We start from the raw sequence: 19367 nt of genomic DNA, 5'->3' as shown, positions 1-19367 counted from the left end.
TAATTATTTTAACATCTAAACAGAAATGAACTTTGTATCTGAAAAAGTTATATTCTGTACAAGTATTATTTATGAGGAAAAAATGTTCAACATAAATAACAATTTAGGTTATTCAAGTTAAGTTCAAAAGAAATATTTAATCTGAGGGGTTTCAGTTGTGTCTTATTTTACTCTATTAAAATTCCCCCTTTAATTAAACACAATATCCCATGCAATTTGTATACATATAGGTTTTGTGTGGAGGAAACTGCATCAAACTGATCTTGAATAGTTCTTTAATGTTTCGTAAATAAAAGTTAGAATTCAAACCACAAAGATACACAATGCCTATAGCATATTATTATTGTTTGTGCAGAGGTTGCGCTTATATATAAGTGAATGACCCTGTTCTGTATATTCATTGACAAGGATTATAAAAATATTTCAAAAAAAAAAAAATAAATAAATAAATAAAACAAATGTAATTTGTAATTTAATAAATTACTTTTGTAAAGTAATTGTAATAAATTACTTTTGTAAAGTAATTGTAATTTAATAAATTACATGTCTCAGAAAGCTTGTAATTTAATTGAAGAAAAAGTCAAAGTATAGGTAATTTAATTAATTACTTTTTAAAGTAATAGACCCCATCCCTAAAAGTTACGTTATTTATGTAATTATGTTAAAAAACATAAAATGCAATGCAATTAGTGTACCCAAGTAATTTTATGTTTTTAAGATTGAAAATGACCTCACATTTATTTTATGATATCACTTAGACTGACTGATAGATGAAATCTAAGTTATATTTAATATAGTCAGTGAATATGCAAGTTTTTGTTTTGTTTATTTCTCCTAGTCGCTGTTTAATCAGTACTTTATAAATTATGCTTAGTAGAGACTAATACATTTAATTGAACATATTTTATTGACAATTAAAGCCAAAAGGATAAGACACAAGTTCTGACAACTTAGATAGTCTTCTCCTCATACAAAATTTTTTATAATATTGCCAAAATAAAGAACAATTATTTTCGGTAACAATTAGTAGTGTCAAAGACAGTAAACTCTTGATACCAGAACACAATACTATATATACAAGAAATTAAGATTTTTCATAGTTTACGATAATTGTTGCGATCATTCTGTTTTAGTTTTTTGTGCTTTTTTCCTAAGTCTATTGCGATCACGAATAGTTTTCTTTAAAAGAGAATCCATCCATGGTTTATCGTTTGGTCTTATGGTTATTGTTTTTTCGGGTATGCATTGGTGAATTATAGAATTAAACTCTTCTGTGAAGTTTTTTGTAGCAGATTCCATGTTTTCTGTGTCATCAATAATGCTATTCCAGTCACTTTGTAATATGAGTGTATTTAGGAGTTCTATATCTGCATGCTTGTAATCCCATACTTTGCGTTTGTATGCCATATTAATGCTGTTGTTCTGATGAATATATATGTAAGTAGCCCTATGATCACTAAGTGTATGAGCAATACATGTAAAATAAAGCTACATATTTAATTTATTATTTATATTAATATCAAGTACAATGACCAAATTGACACACTAAACGGGTTTTAAAGACACGGACTTGTTTCCATTGATCCGCTTGCTTGACAACCCCGCTCTATTTCCGAGGTGTGTTAGAGGATATTTAAAAACACGGCGGATTTGGGGGATTTCGAAATAAACGAAACACGTAAAAATAAACAACAGGAAATACCCCGTGAGTACCAGGTTGTTCATCTCGAAGGAAACGTAAACTACATTGTCGTCTTCCCAAGTCTATGAATTGACCAGCAATGCCTGAGGAAAAGAAGTGTTTTTTCACGGTGGCGGTGGCAGTTGGAATACCCGCACTGCTTATACTGATTCTCATACCAATCAGTTTCTCGACATTGGAATATTATGAGGTATGTTAGAAGCATCCAAATAGCTCTGTCCAATGCAAATCTTGTCAAAACATTGGGAACACGTTTTCAGACTTCGATTGACCTCGTTGTTAAATATCTAAAAATAAAAGATTATTGATTTCATTTAAATGAACAATCGATGATAGATTCATACAAATTATACTTCGTGTATTTTTGTTATAAACAATTTCAATTAGATGTGCACTTAGGTTCTGAACTACCTATCTGTATACAATGTACATTTGTATATCTGTAATTTTACTGTATAATAAAGCCTTGTAGCAATTTCCTTTAAGTATACTTTCCGCTGTTGTACGTGTATGACAAACCCCTACATTACAATGGCCGGTAACATACTATGTTTGATTTTACGTAAGGCCGCTCTAATCCTTTTTCTCTGTTTATAGTATCTTTATAGTCAGAAGCTTGTCATCCCCTTGTAACGGCAGGGTGTGTGAGGGTGCGAAATGTTTCAGTGACGTAATTTGCATCGAGATCAATGTCAAAAGCTATTTTGATTTAAAGATACATGTATTTTTGCGAGGGGATGCTTTGCTTTGCAGTGTCCTTGTTACTCTTTTGTCTTTCCTGGTATACTTTATTTTATCAAATAAAATATACAAGACAGTATATTTTATTTGATATAATAAAGTATATCAAGAAGGACACTTCGAAATAAATCATGTACTCTAGACACATCTGTTTCAAATTTGGATGCTTTGCTTGAAAAGGGCGTTGATGGTAATCTAACAACCAAGCTCTTTGATAGACGAGCGACTTTGGCTTTTCTGTCGTCGGCTTCCCTTGCTTGTGCGGCAGTGTGCCTTCGTCACCTGCATACGGAGAATATATATTTCAGTTGATTCGATACGCGGGGGCATGCTCTACGTATGAACAGTTTCTTAAACGAGGTAAATTGTTGACAAATGGGTTGTTGGGGCGGGAGTGTCAGCGGTCTCGTCTGAGGTCATCGTTTTGTGGGTTCTGTGGTCGATACGGTGGCCTGTCAGACTGGCGTTTTTTTGTGCTGGTGGTTGGTCCATTGTGTGTTAGCTGGATTGGCGGCGGGTTTTCCCGTTGTTTCCCGGTAGTGGCAGGGGTTTGTGGCCGATCGGCAGGGGACGCTCGCTCCTCCGTGGCACCTGATCCCACCTCTGATGTTTTGGAGGTCCGTATTTGCTCTGCTCTTATTATGAATTGTTTTATGGACTTTTGATCTTGAATTCTGTTCGTTATCTCCATATGTTTCACGAGACATGATGGGAATATCTAACAGACAATCAATGATTTTGAATAGTTTTGAAATTATTCTTCGGGCAGTTTCACATAGTAATGTTTTTTTTTTCATTATAGATGGGATTTGAAAGACAGAAATCATCTGGAACCGTGGATAAATCGGAAGTATACACCAACGGAAAATACTTCGTTGGCCCAGATGTAGAATTCAAGGTTTTCAGTTCAGATGCACATTTCGTCACCTTAAAAGACATTGCAATTTTCACTGCTGATAAGTTAGAGGTAAAGAAAAAAATCCGTCAAAGTATTAAATCACTTGTTTTATTCGTAGGAAAAAGATGACATTGAGAATTGGATTGAACAATTCAACAATTTAAGACAATATTGAAACTTTCAATAAGTTAGAGGAAGGAAAACTATTTATTTGGTGAATGTAGAAAATCTTATCAAACTCGGGGGTAAAAAGAACTGTTTTTAAGATAATGTTTTTATCGGTACCTTACAGGTGAAAATGACGGCAAATTTACAGTACTTCCTCCGTGCAGATGAGCTCGTCCTCCTGCACGACGCCTATGACACAGACTATCGGGACATCGTTAAAAACAGCGCTCTGGACGCCGTCAAGGTGACATACTCAGGCCATTTGTATTTGAAAAGTGTTTGAGAAATGTTTAATTATCTGTGTAAGGACTAAAGGACATCCCTGATCATGAATAATAAGAAAACGTGATATATTTGTCTAACAAGATTGAATTATGTTGTGTTACGATGTAACGCTCATCACCCCTCCACATTTTTTCGCAAGTGGTTTATGTAATTCAAAGCCGAGATTTTCTAGGTCAATATTTCAAACTTAAAATCCTTGTATCTACTGCACTTCAATACTATGCAGGTACATGTAGTTATCTTAAAAAAATAGATTATTCTTAATATTTCTTTGTTTAGGGCGCAACTACAGGGTATAATACTAGAGAATTGATCACAAACCGTAAGGTAATGGAGGAGGCGGTGTATAAAGCGGTACGTGACAGACTGGGAGGCACCTGCTGTAGGTCGGACTGTTCCTCCTACAAATACGGTAAGTACGTCGACAGGTCTTCTATAAGGTACTATGTGTTCGTATATATAGTATCCATCCCTATTCTTTTAAGAAATAATGGTATTTCACGTTCCGGCCGGAACCTTAAAATCATAATATTGGTTCCGGATTTTACTGTAATATAGGTTCCGGCCATGAGTTCAATCTTCGAATCGCGGTATCTGTCCAGATTTCATTCCACATTGAGTCATGGAATTAGTGGGGGGTTTTCTTGAGGTTTTAGCATCACGCAGCGACATTCTATTTTCGTGCGACGCGCAATGTTTTGTACTTAGCAATTTTAAAAAATAGATGAATAAATAGCCTGATGATACTCTTTCTGATACATATGACTTTGGTCGCATTATAAGGCTTTGTTTATCTTATGTATACAAATCGGTTATCTACAACTCAATTCCTTTTGTTTATTTAGTGCATGCCAGGTGTGAATCTCTCGCTTCAATGCACGCAAACCCGTAAAGACAGGTTAAGAGCATGGTTAGGAGATAAACAATTTAAGACCGGGTTTACGAAAGACTAACATTTAAAGAAACACAATGTCAAAGAATTAATTAATTGATAAATTTTTTATTTCAGAATTCGATAAAAGTAAAGAACAAATATTGATAATTATATATTTACGGAATTAAATTCTCTGTTTAAATGATATTACACGTGTTGACAAGTCGAGGCTCAAACACGGCTTCCATTCCTCATAATTAAAGATTTTTTTTCATAATTAGATATTATTGATGAAATGGCATGATATATGGTTTATATTCCATTTGAAATATGTATATGATTCACTGTTGAAGAATGTTACGTATATGGTTTATTTTCTTCTAAATTAATCTTCATACTACATGTAGGTACAGTACATGTATTTCATGATGATGTGATTTATTCTGTAATGAAATAAACATGAAAACATAAGAATACGAGTATGGTTTATTCCCTTTAATACCAAAAAGCCAAGCACGTGTAGTTAATGAAAATGATAATTTTTTTAATCGTCGGAAGAAAAAAAATAGTAATTGAGATATGAAAAGTAAAGACAATATATGTTGACTGGCTCGGCTTTTTATTTAATACGATCAAAAAAAAAAATTATTTTTTTTTTTTTTCTTTTCTTTCGTATTTTTTTTTTTTTTTTTTTTTTTTTGCTATTTGTTTGTTTTAAAGGAATTAAAATGCACATTAGTGTTACCTCGAGGAATGTCCTAACCACCAACCGCTTAAGATATGTGGTAAAAATAATTATTTCTGCATGGGTGTTTGAATACATAAAACACGATGAAGTTGGTAAAAATATGATCGTTTTATACATGCCATTCATAGGCGTCGGAACCGGAGGGGGTGGGAGTAGGGAGGCTTAGCCCCCACTTTTTTTTGCAAAAATAGGCATAATATAGACATCGTACATTGGGGCGTTGGTTTACCCCCCCCCCCCCCCCCCCACACACACACACACACTTTTTCAACCGACACGTTGTAGTGAGTTTAAAAAAGGGTAAATGGTAGTGTTTGGAAAAAATACTGGCACTGGAAGAAGTTCTATCATACCCCCCCCCCCCAACCCCAACCCCAACCCCCACGAAATAGAATTTTCGTGTTTAGACAATTGACACATTTTCCTTTTTTGCTTGTCAAGTTTCAAGAATTTTTTTTGTAGGTTTGATTTTTTTCTTTCACTTAAGCCCCCCCCCCTCCTTTCAATTTGCGTCTGACGCCAATGTCATTATATTGAAATAATCTCAACTGCTTCGGAGAAAAAATATTAAATAAATACATGAAGGTTAAAAAAAATGTACATTTACACAGGTACATGTAGGTTAAAGGTAAACTGCAATAATGTTCATGTAGCTGCGCTACGTGTTTTAAAAATCTCACCCCTTCTCCAATTTAAAAGAAAATGGAGATTATATTTCAACAGCCCCACAAAATGAAAAGTTGTTTATCAATATTCCAACATTTTGTTATGGGGGAGTTTCAATTATAACAGTTGCAAAAATGTAAAAGTTTTGTTTAATTTTTTATTATTAATTTGCAAAACATGGAATAGAGTTCTTTTTTATTTTTTTGGAGCATCACTGTTGTAAAATTACGTAGCAGGATCATGGCATATTGTAGTAGCTGCAGATCTGTAGCTCTCCGAAAAAAATAGATCTGTAGCTCTCCGAAAAAATATATTGATAGACCGGAGAGCTACAGTGCCACTCATTGAAAAAACTGTATATTTATTGCGCACAAAAAGGTGCGCTCGGTTCTTGATTAATTCTTCCAAATTCTTACTTCAATTGAAAATAAGGAAAGATTTCAAAAAATTTCTTTTTCTTTATCTTCTATCAAGTACTCTCGTAGTTGACATCCGAACGAAGCATATTGGACCGAATTATCTTTGAAACCAAAATGGAAGTATAAATAAGTGAAATGTTCGATGATTACAATATCAGGGTCAGGAGGACTATTAACAACAACTATGGGGAATGTTTGGTTGTGGAAACAGCGAAAGAATATGTTAGGAACACACGGTTAGTAATATTTTGAGATTATTGTTTTAAAAACATGGAGAGATAAATCGAGAACCGAGCGCACTTTTTTGTGCGCAATAAATATACAGTTTTTTCAATGGGTGGCACTGTAGCTCTCCGGTCTATCAATATATTTTTTTTCGGAGAGCTACAGATCTGCAGCTGATATTGTAGATGCTTGTCTGCACAAATCGTGGCAATTGAAGGTAAGACGGGACCACAATTTATAGGGAATAAAATTATATTTTTTAATTAAAATATTATACATGCAGAACAAAATGGATCCGTAGAACCAACTGGGATAGCGGAAACAAGTGTCTAAGGGGAGTGATTTTTGGGAAAACAGAAGCTAACATGGAAATACAAGTGTAAAGAAAGAATGTTTTAAAATGTTCTCAATAATACCCAAGGTCATGCAAACATGATTTATAAAACAAGCTAATTCAGAGAATCTATGTCCCCCGCATTACGGAAAAGAAGAGCATGCACGAACCGAAGGGGGGGGGGGGGGTTAAGACGGGTGTGTGTTAGGGAGTTATGGTATGACATTTCATTGCAAAATCGTAAACGCTTCTTGAGATATCGTCCATGGCCAGAAATGAAAGTTTTACACCCAGAAAGAATATACAAATACATGTATATGAATTAACGATGTTGACCTTTGAAATTTTGACCTCAAACCCAATAGTTTAGAGGCCTTCCTCATAATTAGGACATAGGGGGTTGTGGTATAAAATTCCGCTCAAAGGCTACTCTCCATAGATATCGCGTGGAAACGAAAATGTTAAAAATAATTTATGAATTCATTACCTTGACCTTTGACCTCAAAATCTTTAAGGCTTTCTTTAGGCCATAGGAGGTTTTTTAAAATTTCTTTCCTATAGCTCAAAGGTTTTTTGTCTGTATACCTGTATTTCGGGCTGTCTGTCTGTCTTTTCCAATCTTTGACTATGATAACTCAGACTGGAACCCAAATTATGGTCATATTTCTGGGTGACTATTACTGAGAGTTATTTTAAAAATCTTTTGCTATTTTGAAGTTCTTTTTCCACTTTGTGTCGAAAATAAGTTAGCCCGGAACCAAAATTATGATCATATTTAACGTTCCGGGTTAGCATTACTGTGTGCATTTTCAACTATTTTTTTGCTACTTTGATGTTTCTATTCCAATTAATGACGAAAATAAGTTAGCCCGGAACCAAAATTATGATCATATTTAACGTTCCGGGTTAGCATCACTGGGCGCATTTTCAACTATTTTTGCTACTTTGAAGTTCCTTTTCCACATTATGACGAAGATATGTTAGCCCGGAGCCAAAATTATGATCATATTTAACGTTCCGGATAATCATTACTGGGCGCAATTTCAACTATTTTGCTATTTTGAAGTTCTCTTTCCTTTTTATGACGAAGATAAGTTAGCACGGAACCAAAATTATATGATCATATTTAACGTTCCGGGTTAGCATTACTGAGTGCATTTTCAACTATTTTTGCTACTTTGATGTTTCTTTTCCACTAAATGACGAAAATAAGTTAGCCCGGAACCAAAAATTATGGTCATAATAAACGTTCCGGGTTGCAATTACTGAAAGATATTTCATATATTTTAGCTACTTAGTTGTTTCTTTTCCATTTTGTTACGAAGCTAAGTTAGCCCGGAACCAAAAATTATGCTCATAATAAACGTTCCGGGTTGCATTTACTGAAAGATATTTCATATATTTTAGCTACTAAGTTGTTTGTTTTCCAGTTTTTGACGAAGCCAAGTTAGCCCGGAACCAAAAATTATGGTCATAATAAACGTTCCGGGTTGCAATTACTGAAAGATATTTCATATATTTTAGCTACTTAGTTGTTTGTTTTCCAGTTTTTGACGAAGCCAAGTTAGCCCGGAACCAAAAATTATGGTCATAATAAACGTTCCGGGTTGCAATTACTGAAAGATATTTCATATATTTTAGCTACTTAGTTGTTTCTTTTCCAGTTTTTGACGAAGCCAAGTTAGCCCGGAACCAAAAATTATGCTCATAATAAACGTTCCGGGTTGCAATTACTGAAAGATATTTCATATATTTTAGCTACTAAGTTGTTTGTTTTCCAGTTTTTGACGAAGCCAAGTTAGCCCGGAACCAAAAATTATGGTCATAATAAACGTTCCGGGTTGCAATTACTGAAAGATATTTCATATATTTTAGCTACTTAGTTGTTTGTTTTCCAGTTTTTGACGAAGCCAAGTTAGCCCGGAACCAAAAATTATGGTCATAATAAACGTTCCGGGTTGCAATTACTGAAAGATATTTCATATATTTTAGCTACTTAGTTGTTTCTTTTCCAGTTTTTGACGAAGCTAAGTTAGCCCGGAACCAAAAATTATGGTCATAATAAACGTTCCGGGTTGCAATTACTGAAAGATATTTCATATATATTTAGCTACTTAGTTGTTTCATTTTCCAGTTTTTGACGAAGCTAAGTTAGCCCGGAACCAAAAATTATGGTCATAATAAACGTTCCGGGTTGCAATTACTGAAATATATTTCATATATTTTTGCTACTTAGTTGTTTTTCCCCAGTTTTTGACAAAGCCAAGTTAGCCCAGAACCAAGATTCATGGTCATGATTAACGTTCTGGGGTGTAATTACTGAAAGATATTTCATATATTTTTGCTACTTAGTTGTTTCTTTTCCATTTTGTTACGAAGCTAAGTTAGTCCGGAACCAAAAATTATGCTCATAATAAACGTTCCGGGTTGCAATTACTGAACTTCCTATTTCAAGTTACCATCACGTGTAGATGTAGAAGGGGCGGGGGTGTTAGCTCCCCCTTAGTCACTTAAAGAATTTAGTTAAAACAATCGAATTAAATTTTGATCCACTCGCATACTCGCTTCCCTTAGTGTAGCTACTAGCGAGTATGCAAGCAAATCTAGCATCTAAAACCATATTCGAATACATGTTTTGTATAATCATATATGTGACCCCCCCCCCCCCCCCAAAAAAATCAGGTTTGGAGACGATTAAAGTTTTTATTTTCCTTATTTATTAAGAACATTTCTGAGTTAGTACTTCTTTATTGGGTGTATCCCTATTCCTTTTTTTAGAAGCATGTTTTAATTTAAGACTGACATGTTTAAGTATTTTTTTTAAATTCATTTTAATCGATTTCTATTGCATACATATATCTTTAGCAGATTAGTCCATTTTTATCCAAGTTTTGTGTAAAAAAAAAAGAAGAGATTAATGTAATAGAGTTATTTGTGTACAATCTAGTTTACATTTAGCAGAAACAGAAAAACGGAGCTACATGACAATATACAAGTAACTTTTCTTTCCATAGTTGTTTGTATTATTGGATAAGTATTTTAGAAAAGATATAAGGCATACATGTAACATCTTTTCTTGTTCTTTGTCCAAGTTGATCAACAAACTCTCTCTCTCTCTCTCTCTCTCTCTCTCTCTCTCTCTCTCTCTCTCTCTCTCTTTTTTAATTTTTTGAATATGTGTTGTTTCTCTTTTTGCAATAACTTGACCTAATTAAAACTGTTCTGTTTACAGTTGTTTTTATTATTTACATTTGAATGGAAGGCTTAAAAATGTTTGTATTGTTTTAAATGCTTTAGCAGATTTGTCGGTTTAAAAAAAAAAACCTGTGATCTTTTGAACTGTTCTCTTCAATATGTAATCCTTTTATTTTATAGCCCTTGGTTTTATTTTTACAAATGAACCTTGGTCATTGGATTTAAAAAGTATTAAAGAAATCATTAATTTCACAATGTATTCCTCCGTTTTTTTTTAACAACCTTGTGAACAAATCATAAATTGTATATTTTTTGATTTAACTTTTGAAAACTTAATAATGTTTTTGATTTAGAAGTAAAAACTTTTACCCTTTGACCTACAGTTTTAATCTTTTAACAATAAACTTTACATTTGTACAACATTTCAAAAGATCTGTATATAAGGTTTTTCTTTATTCTATTTTAATATTGCTTTTGTAAAGTTTTATCTGGATCTCCAACTTTGAGGTTTTGTTTTGAATTAAAGATTTACGTACTTCCTCATTTAGTTTTTTGAATATGTGTTTTTCATGTGTTTATGTTTTAATTTTCTTTTTTAAAAAAAACTTTGGCCATAAATTTTTAATAGGATTTTCATCCTTTAAAAAAATTCAATGATTTAATTTTATGAAAATATAATAAGATTTATCCCACAATAAAAAAAATAATTCTTATTTTTATCTGAAAGGGCTTGAATAAATCTTTTTCTAATCTTTAAATGCATAAACATTCAATGAGCTTTATTTTCTCTCCATTTTATTTGTACAGGTATATACATATATTCACACGGTATGATGTTCATAAATGGATTTAGTTCATTAAAGAAATCATTAATTTACAGTAAATAGTTGATTTATTTACACAAAAAACATTCTTAATTGTTTTCCTGACACCAGCGTTTCTTAAAATCACCTAAGATATGACATGTCCGCAGTCATCTTAAAGTTAGGACTAAGATTAGGAGGTCTCCTAAGATAGGATAGCTTCGATGGCCTCACTTAAGACTAAGATATGTCGTAAGTTCGTCTTAAGAGATGTCTTAGTCCTAAGATAGCTTCATAAGCATGCCTGCAGGTTTTCATTTTAAATTAAGATTTTACATTCCCATCGAGTTCTAGAGCGGAAATACACGTTTTATCAGAATTAAAGAGAAACCTTTTCTTTTTTTCCAAATAATTATAGTTTTTGAAAGTTCGTAAAAAAAAAATCTATTATATCTATAGGAAAAGTCATTCAAAGATGTCTTTTGAAAAATCAGGTAGGCGATAGAACAAACGTTCGCGGTTGCCTTCCCCACTAAGACTCCTTTGTTTGTTGAACACATTCAACAAATTGTTAATTAAAATATAGAAAATTTTATACCAAGCAAATCAAGTTTTTTGTCTACTGTTCACTGCAGGGGAAGGGTTGGGGGTGGGGGGTGAGTGAGCAGACTTCACAATGCTATTCATATAAATAGTAAAATACAGATCTGTGTCTGTAATACATTTCTTCTTCAGTGTTATTTTTACTAATGAATACAAATGTACTTGTACTTACGTGCATAAATAAAAATGAGTTGAATTTTATTCAAACGTTTTTAGCCGTGTCATTGAAACATTTCCAAGTTGATCATGTGCATGTTTTGTTGACATATAACATTAAAATTTAAAAAAAAAAAAAAAACTTCACCTGACGAAGAAAAATAATCAACAAACGGGAAACACTTTTCCTTCGTATTAAATGCTTAAATTATAAATTCCCTTTTTAGATCCGGCATGCACTCGTTTCCCATTATGTTCTTGTATTTTAATTTATTTTATATTTGGTTTAAAAAAACGCAACTACATGTATGGGTGTTTAAAAAATTGTAAGGAAATTAAAATATTATACCTAATAATTAAAGTATTTTATGGTAAATATAATTAATCTATCACCATTATCATCTGATCAGGGTGGTCATGTGTGCTTACGGCGATTCGCAAGACTGAGCAATTATTCGTATCGATAGAAGCCAAGTCTATCGTAAAACAGCACGATGGGGGGTATATCAATGTAAACAAGTTTCACACCTTCTTTTGTTTACAAAGAATCAAAATAATCAACTGGAATTTCATGGATTAATATAATATTTAAATCAGAGACATCAATAAATATATAATGTCTCTGGTAAAAAGACCGCATATTCTGACTTGAAATGTAAACACATATGTATGTCTTACGATTAAATCCTGCTGTATCATATACGAAAGTATAAAAGAAAGAAGAAAATTAAAATTAACAGCCAATATTAAATATAAATAGAGAGTTTAATAGGGTGCTTGGTTGCCCGGAACGTTTTTTACGGCCGGAACCAATCTTACGCGGGCCGGAACGTTTATTATGGCCCGGAACCAATATTATAGGTATTTAGCGTTCCGGCCGGAACGCCAAGTTACCCGGAACGTATATTATGCGACAAGGGACACGTCCTCTTTTTTAAAGTGGAGATATACTTTGGTGACATCTTTCAAAAATATTTTTTCTTAAGAACCATGGGATCAATAGAGTTGAAACTTATGTGAAACTTTCATTAAATAATGTAAATTAAATTTTGTTCAAGTCCTGACCCCAAATTGTTGGATAGGGCCACAATGGGATTAAAACTTTTATAGAGGGAAATATACACTGTATAATATACATTTGAAATTGAAAAATCCTCCGTAGTAAAGCCATTATGTCATATTAATATGGAAGCATCCTCCGGAAGTGCAGAGTGTAGACTCAGCGAAAACCCTCAACAGAATCTAAGCCTATACTCTCCATTTTTCTTAGGCATCTTTAAGACATTTTATCCCCTTTCAGCTTGTCCTGCTGGATGTAAACCGACATCAACATGCACTTCCGCTGACAAAGGAATTTACGTAGACGTCAAGTACTTCCAGTTAGGAACGATAACTATCCCGAGTGACGTTCAGAGCCAGTACATGAAGGCTTTAACGTTACAGGAGGAAGCCGATAGAGAAAAACTTCTTCAGGACGCACAAGTTGTCAGGAAGAATACTACGGCGATGGTATATTTTTATAGTAATTCTTCATTTGAAGAAAATGATAAAAAAAAATATTTTTTGTATATATAAAATAACGCATTTTATTACATTTTTACCAGTGAAATAATTTATTCATTGAATAAAAATGATATCCTGTCACAGTGTGACTAATATCAGAAGTGCAGGGAAACTGGTGAGAGATTGCATGAAAATATCAAAAATCCTGTCCCACTCGTGAAATAAATTCCATATTCAAATACAAAACATTGAATATCCTCTATGTATTTAGTGAGTCTAGCCTCGAAGTTAAATGTAGAAAAATCAAGTGTCAAAGGTATTTTATTGGGCCAATGGGTGACTAATTTATTCAGTTAAATAACTTACATGGTTTTTAAATTTCTCAAAAGAACTCTATTCAGAATTCAAAATTTAAATACCAAACATCAGTTGTTTTCTTTAAGTGTTAAAGTCAATTATAAGTTTTACAGATATTGGCAGCACTGATACAAATGATCACAAATAGCTACATGTAGTTAGTTGTCGTCTTGTTTGTACAATTGGTTTACTATTTTCTTTAAGAACCACTGTTGTAAAAATTAATATCCTAGACTGATTTCTGAGCCTCTGTATATATAAAAGAATATTCAAACTACCTCTGAGAATTAAAATTCTAAGGTTAGCAATTTGAATTTTTAATCAGATAGTATGGGAAGTGGTACATAAAAAATGAAACTCATTTTCATTTCAAATTAAAAAAAGATCATTTTTTAGATGGTTGTTAATATAATTTTATTCTTTCCTCTTAACGAATCGTTAACTGTAAACTTTTTAGTGTGTGTGTGTGTGTGTGTGTGATATATAATTTTATTCTTTCCTCCTCTTTTTAGTGTGTGTGTGTGTGAGGGTGTGTGTGTGTTTGTTTCACTTTCTTTTGCTTTGCCAATGAACTGTTATTGGGTTTATTTAAGGTAGGATTCTTCTGTGCATGGTTTCTGACTAGATGAAATATTCAAAGTACATTTGCTTATATTTCTTATATATTTAGGTGTAACAGATTTAGAAGACAAAAAATTTAAGAAAAGTAGTGAAAATTCGGATTAGTCAATATCCATTTCAGTAAATTTGAATTATTTATGTCAATTTGGTAATAACATCTTACAGGCCCTTTATGGTAGTGTCTTTTAATGCAATAAGAAAAACATTCAATCTTTTGACCTGATCTTTTCTCTAATATAAAACGGTCAAATTTTAATTTCCCTGATACCATCACTTAACGATATTGTCTTCTTGATTCTGTGAAAATTTCATTAATTTTTAAATACAAGAGATATGAGAAGAATCCTACCTTAAGAGCCGTCTTCATCTGATACATATCATTCTAAAGTAATAGCCCACGGAAGCTTACTGTTCCTCAGGCTATATTTTTGGGGGAATTTCTGTCAAGTCTGAAAAATGAAATAGTACAAGACAAAATATAGATAATAAAGAGATTTATCTACCTTATTTTTGAATACACTTTTATTTTTGGGTACTTGCGTTACGTTTCATATAATGAATTATATTTCTTTTTTTTAAAAAAAGGTACAGGTAATCAAGAACGAGGCTGCGGAAATTCGAGAGAATGGAACAGCCTATGCCAATCTCATAACAGTGACGTCACAAGCTAATTATACGGCCACCCTGGAAACAGCTCGCGCTGACGGACTGAAGGGGGTCTTCACATCCCTAGGGTTCACTCAACAGCAATATAAGAGCAGCTTTGACTACCTCAAAACGCTTCGTGGAATGGACAAGGCGCATCTTACTGTTGACTTCCAGCAAAGGATTGTGGGGAATTTATAGCATTATATTAGTAACATAAATGGTATAACTTCGTTAAATATTTATACTCCTTTTGTTAAATATACAATGTATTTTTGAGCATGCCGTAATACCTCAAACTCTAAAAAACTGAAATAGAAATGAAATACTTACAAAAAAGTGAATAAATATGACACATTGAATTTACTTAGATGCTATATTTGACCAATAAAAATTGGAGTAAGCTTATGATTTAATGAAGTTTTTAATTTTTTTTCTTTGTGCCAAAATTTACTTTTTCTCGACGCTTAGTGATTGAAGTCACAAATATGCCATCGTTTAACTTTGTTAAATTTCACACATTATAATACTCGTACATCGATTACATCTTCGTCTTTAAGATTGATATGAATATTCAAGAGATTATCATATTTTCAAATCAAACACCTCATTAATTATGTATGCAGCTTCAATTTAAAGTTAACAATACATGTGCATGTACTTATTACATTTGCTTCTTTGTTATTTATAAAAATAACTTATTATTAAAATACATATAGCGAAGTTATCTTTATATACTCTGTTTTACACCCCTATTTTCACTATGAAGATGTATTTTCAGATTTTAGTGCCATAACTTACAGTCACTATACATACCTTTAGCTGCTGTGAGAATGCTGTGATAACTCGAATGACAATTCTTTTTTTTTGTTTCTGCTCAAAATTTTGAATGTATACCACCAGGAAGTATTGCCTTTGTAATGTTCTTTCTGTTTGTATATTTTAAAGGTTTAATTTCACATTGCTAAAATATAAAGTGAAGATGGGAGATAAAAATACTAGTGTCTTATACATAGGTATGGTATTCAAAAAATCAACGAAAATACATTAAATGTTTCAAAGCTTTAATACTTAATTTATTACCTATTAGCTAGAATGTAAATTCCCTTCTTTTTTAAAATGCACATAAAATTCCAATTTCCATAGCAACGGTCTAACATTTCTAAATGGTTTTAGAAAAATCTTTATACACTGAAATTAATATACACTGTGGTTAATGCCTCATTTTCTGTTTAAATATTTTCATATACATGTTTTCATTTGGACTGTTTTGTAAAATGTCAAGATTGTTTTTATGAAGATTTAGACACACTTCATTTAAATGTACAATTGTCTTTCTTTAGTATATTTATAGTAACCTGTTTAACCATTTCTATGTAACATTTATCTGTTGTTGACAATCTAAAGCTGAATTCATTAATTTTGAATAAAAGCTTTTCATTCATTTTTTTCATTGTCTTTTTTTCTCTTCCTTCATGTAAAATAAGTTGGTTTTTTAATACGATGTACTATTTGAAAAAATGATATTATAATATAAAAATGAATAAATATACTGTTTGATAAAAGTAGCCGATCTAAAATAATAATCCCACAATGTAAAAACTATATGTAAATGTAAATGGGCATGAAACACGGTGCTAAGGAATTCCATATTTGAGATCAAATACCTAGGTACACATGTACCTAGGTGGTGTACATATAAGCATCTCCTGGTCACTCACCAGAAACCTGTGTATTGATCACTTAGAATCAAAATTTAACCTTAAAAATAATGTAACTCAGAGCATGATCTTGCATATCAGATAAGTTGGGAGACGAAACAACATATACTATAATGCAGTTGATATTGGTATATTACTGGGGTAAGCTAACATAGGAAAACTGGTCAATTTATTTGTCATACAATAGATGTGGCTGGTCCCCCCCCCCCGAATTTTTCGAGAAATGTATAGTCCATATTTGAATTGTTTATTAAACAAGAGGTCCACCGGCCTTATAGATCACCTGAGTATCATGTAACAACTTTCCAACAATTGAATTTGATTCGTGTTTTAAACCAGAGGCCATGAAATTCACAATTTTGAAAGAGCCACTATTGCTTATCATAATGATACACTTTGCTTGCTTACTTTGGTTACTTTGGTTACTTACTACCGAAATGTAGATCAGAGTAACAAACAGAATATGCATTTCCACTTTATAACCAGTTGTGCACCCCATCCCACAGGAACCACTGACAATGGGGTCACATTTTATCATAATCTTTTTTTCTCATAAATTGTTCATTAACACCAAAGAGCAGATTTTCAAAGCAGTAATTTATTATCAGACTATGTAACCCCCATCCTCCTCCTCCAAGTACCCTTGATCTCAGATTCCTAATATTAACCATTTTGGTAGAAGACCCTGGGGCCCTGAAATTCACAAATCTCAAAGAGGCGTCCTTCCTCACCATAACTTTGTACATAGTTCATTAGCTTAATACTTAGGAGCAGCGAAGAAGAATTTTAAAGAATTTATGCACTTTCACTATATCATTAATAGAGCCAAAGAAATAATTCATTCTCATTATATAATCTATATTGCCCCGCCCTAGCACTAGAACCCTTGACCTTGGGGCTATGAAATTCACAAGCCTTATTCGACACAACTATGTTCTTAGTTAGTTTATTTAATGACCAGGAGCAGGGAAGACGAATTTGAAAGAAATAATGCATTTCACTACATAATTTATTTAGCCCCGCCCTAGCACTGGAACCCCTGATCCTGGGGCCATAAATTTCACAATTTTGGTAGAGGACTCAGTTTTGATTATAATCATGCAAACAGTTTGACTGCTTGATGTCCAGGAGTAAAGAAGACGATTTTGAAATATTTTATTCACTTTAGTGGTTTTGGCCCCACCCCCAGGCCCCAGGGGGAGGAACCATGAAATTCACAATTTTTGTTCCCCTTCACCCATAGATTACTCTGATGAGTTTACTCAGGTGACCTTAAAACAAAAAAAAAAAGTAAAAAATATGAATATATACTAGGAAAAATTTTTTTTTCGATATATGTAAAGCACAGTAATCAAACTCAAAAGTGTATTACAAACATACAAAGAAGAAGGTACGGTTTGGGTTTTATTATACCCTAAAAATTTAATGTTCAACAAAAGTTTTTTTTTCTGGTAGAATGAAATATGGAAAATGACTCATTTTTGGGCTTATTTTCCTTTAGAAAAAGCTCATATTATAAACCTGCTTTGAAAAATCAACTCAAAAGTGCATTGATGTCTTCTGCAACTTTTTAAGAAAATACGGAAAAATACAAAATAGAAGTAGATCAATATTTTAGAAAAATTCAGGGCGTAATTTGTAGAGAAACATCAGATGTGTGATCAGGTGGTATGGAGGAGTAAGTATCCCCAGTCAACTGGTCACACCCGCCTTGTGCGCCGTGGGTAAACCGAAAAATCCAAAGACAAATTAACTCAGAGTGTAAATAAGGGTCTAACAATTACTATTACATACATGTACTAGTATTCGATTTAATGGTAGAATAGTATCAGCTTATGTTTAATAGCTTGTGTCGTTTAAGATTTTATTCTAAAGTATAGCATATTGAATCAACTGAAAGGAATAAATTACTAATTATACAGGTATTGATGTAAATATTATGGCATAAAGAAGGAAAATATAAATGTTAAAATTACTTAAATTTAGGTTTTCCTGTTAGGTTACACTTTTTTTCTAGTAAAATATTCAGACATGAAATAGAAAAGTCAGAGATTACATATCCATTCCTACATTTATTTTTTATGTATATCAAAGACTAAAACGTAAAGAGATGTTCATATTATTAATATTTTATTCAATAATGATCGTAATAATTATTATAATCGTACAATCATACAATCATTTCTTTAAAAAATAAAATACGTGTTTTACAATCAAACTGAGTTATTAGATTTTACAAAGACTTAAAAGCATGCAGTTATAATATTCATATATTGGTTTCTGAGTATTTCTCGTGAAGTCATTATACATGTAGATAGAACGTGATTGTCGATTATTTAGATTCCAATACCAATGAATGCATGTTCGTTATTTCACAAAAATATGTTAACATCATATACTTTGCAGAGGAGATTTAAATAAGGAAATCTGGTTGCCTTCTCCCGAACGACTGACTATAGATGGTCCCATCAATTTTTTTTTTTTTACCTCCGGGAATTTTTTTTTTTATGTACGTGTTCCGGAAAATAGATTTTGAAAATTCAGCACTGATGTTGAAATTTTCTTGGAAATTCCTCATCCGGAGGGCGAACAAATATACTTTTTAAAGTTGGTCTAACAAACATAACTCTCATTAGTAAAAAATAATTCTTGTCCAGCCATATCTTGAATTAATAAAAGACGCTTCCTATATATATGAGTATC

General features: G+C 32.5%; 1 protein-coding gene across 2 annotated transcripts; it reads left to right on the top strand.

Moving 5' to 3' along the window:
- Positions 1-1571: 1571 nt before the first annotated feature.
- On the top strand, positions 1572-16387 carry LOC134241637 (uncharacterized). 2 transcript variants are annotated; one of them, XM_062723671.1, is made up of 6 exons: positions 1572-1892; positions 3246-3410; positions 3634-3753; positions 4074-4206; positions 13118-13326; positions 14884-16387. In XM_062723671.1, exons 1-6 carry the CDS (start codon positions 1782-1784, stop codon positions 15142-15144), a joined length of 999 nt encoding a protein of 332 aa, XP_062579655.1. In that variant the 5' UTR covers positions 1572-1781; the 3' UTR covers positions 15145-16387. The 2 variants fall into 2 exon arrangements, with proteins under 2 accessions (XP_062579655.1, XP_062579656.1); XM_062723672.1 differs by lacking the exon at positions 1572-1892 and adding an exon at positions 2612-2803.
- Positions 16388-19367: the final 2980 nt, after the last annotated feature.

Source organism: Saccostrea cucullata, unplaced genomic scaffold (assembly GCF_032062105.1).
Source record: "Saccostrea cucullata isolate Sc308-1 unplaced genomic scaffold, CSIRO_AGI_Scuc_v1 ctg267, whole genome shotgun sequence".
NCBI lineage: Eukaryota > Metazoa > Mollusca > Bivalvia > Ostreida > Ostreidae > Saccostrea > Saccostrea cuccullata.
Note: the sequence above shows the minus strand (reverse complement) of the source record. Positions and strands in the feature narration are given on the sequence as shown.

What these genes read in the sequence shown, in the direction of transcription:
- LOC134241637 (XM_062723671.1), top strand. Translation starts at nt 1,782, where the DNA reads ATGCCTGAGGAAAAGAAGTGTTTTTTCACGGTGGCGGTGGCAGTTGGA. An exon ending in GCGCTCTGGACGCCGTCAAG is followed by an intron (nt 3,754 to 4,073) that starts GTGACATACTCA and finishes TTCTTTGTTTAG; the next exon opens with GGCGCAACTACAGGGTATAA. An exon ending in CTGTTCCTCCTACAAATACG is followed by an intron (nt 4,207 to 13,117) that starts GTAAGTACGTCG and finishes ATCCCCTTTCAG; the next exon opens with CTTGTCCTGCTGGATGTAAA.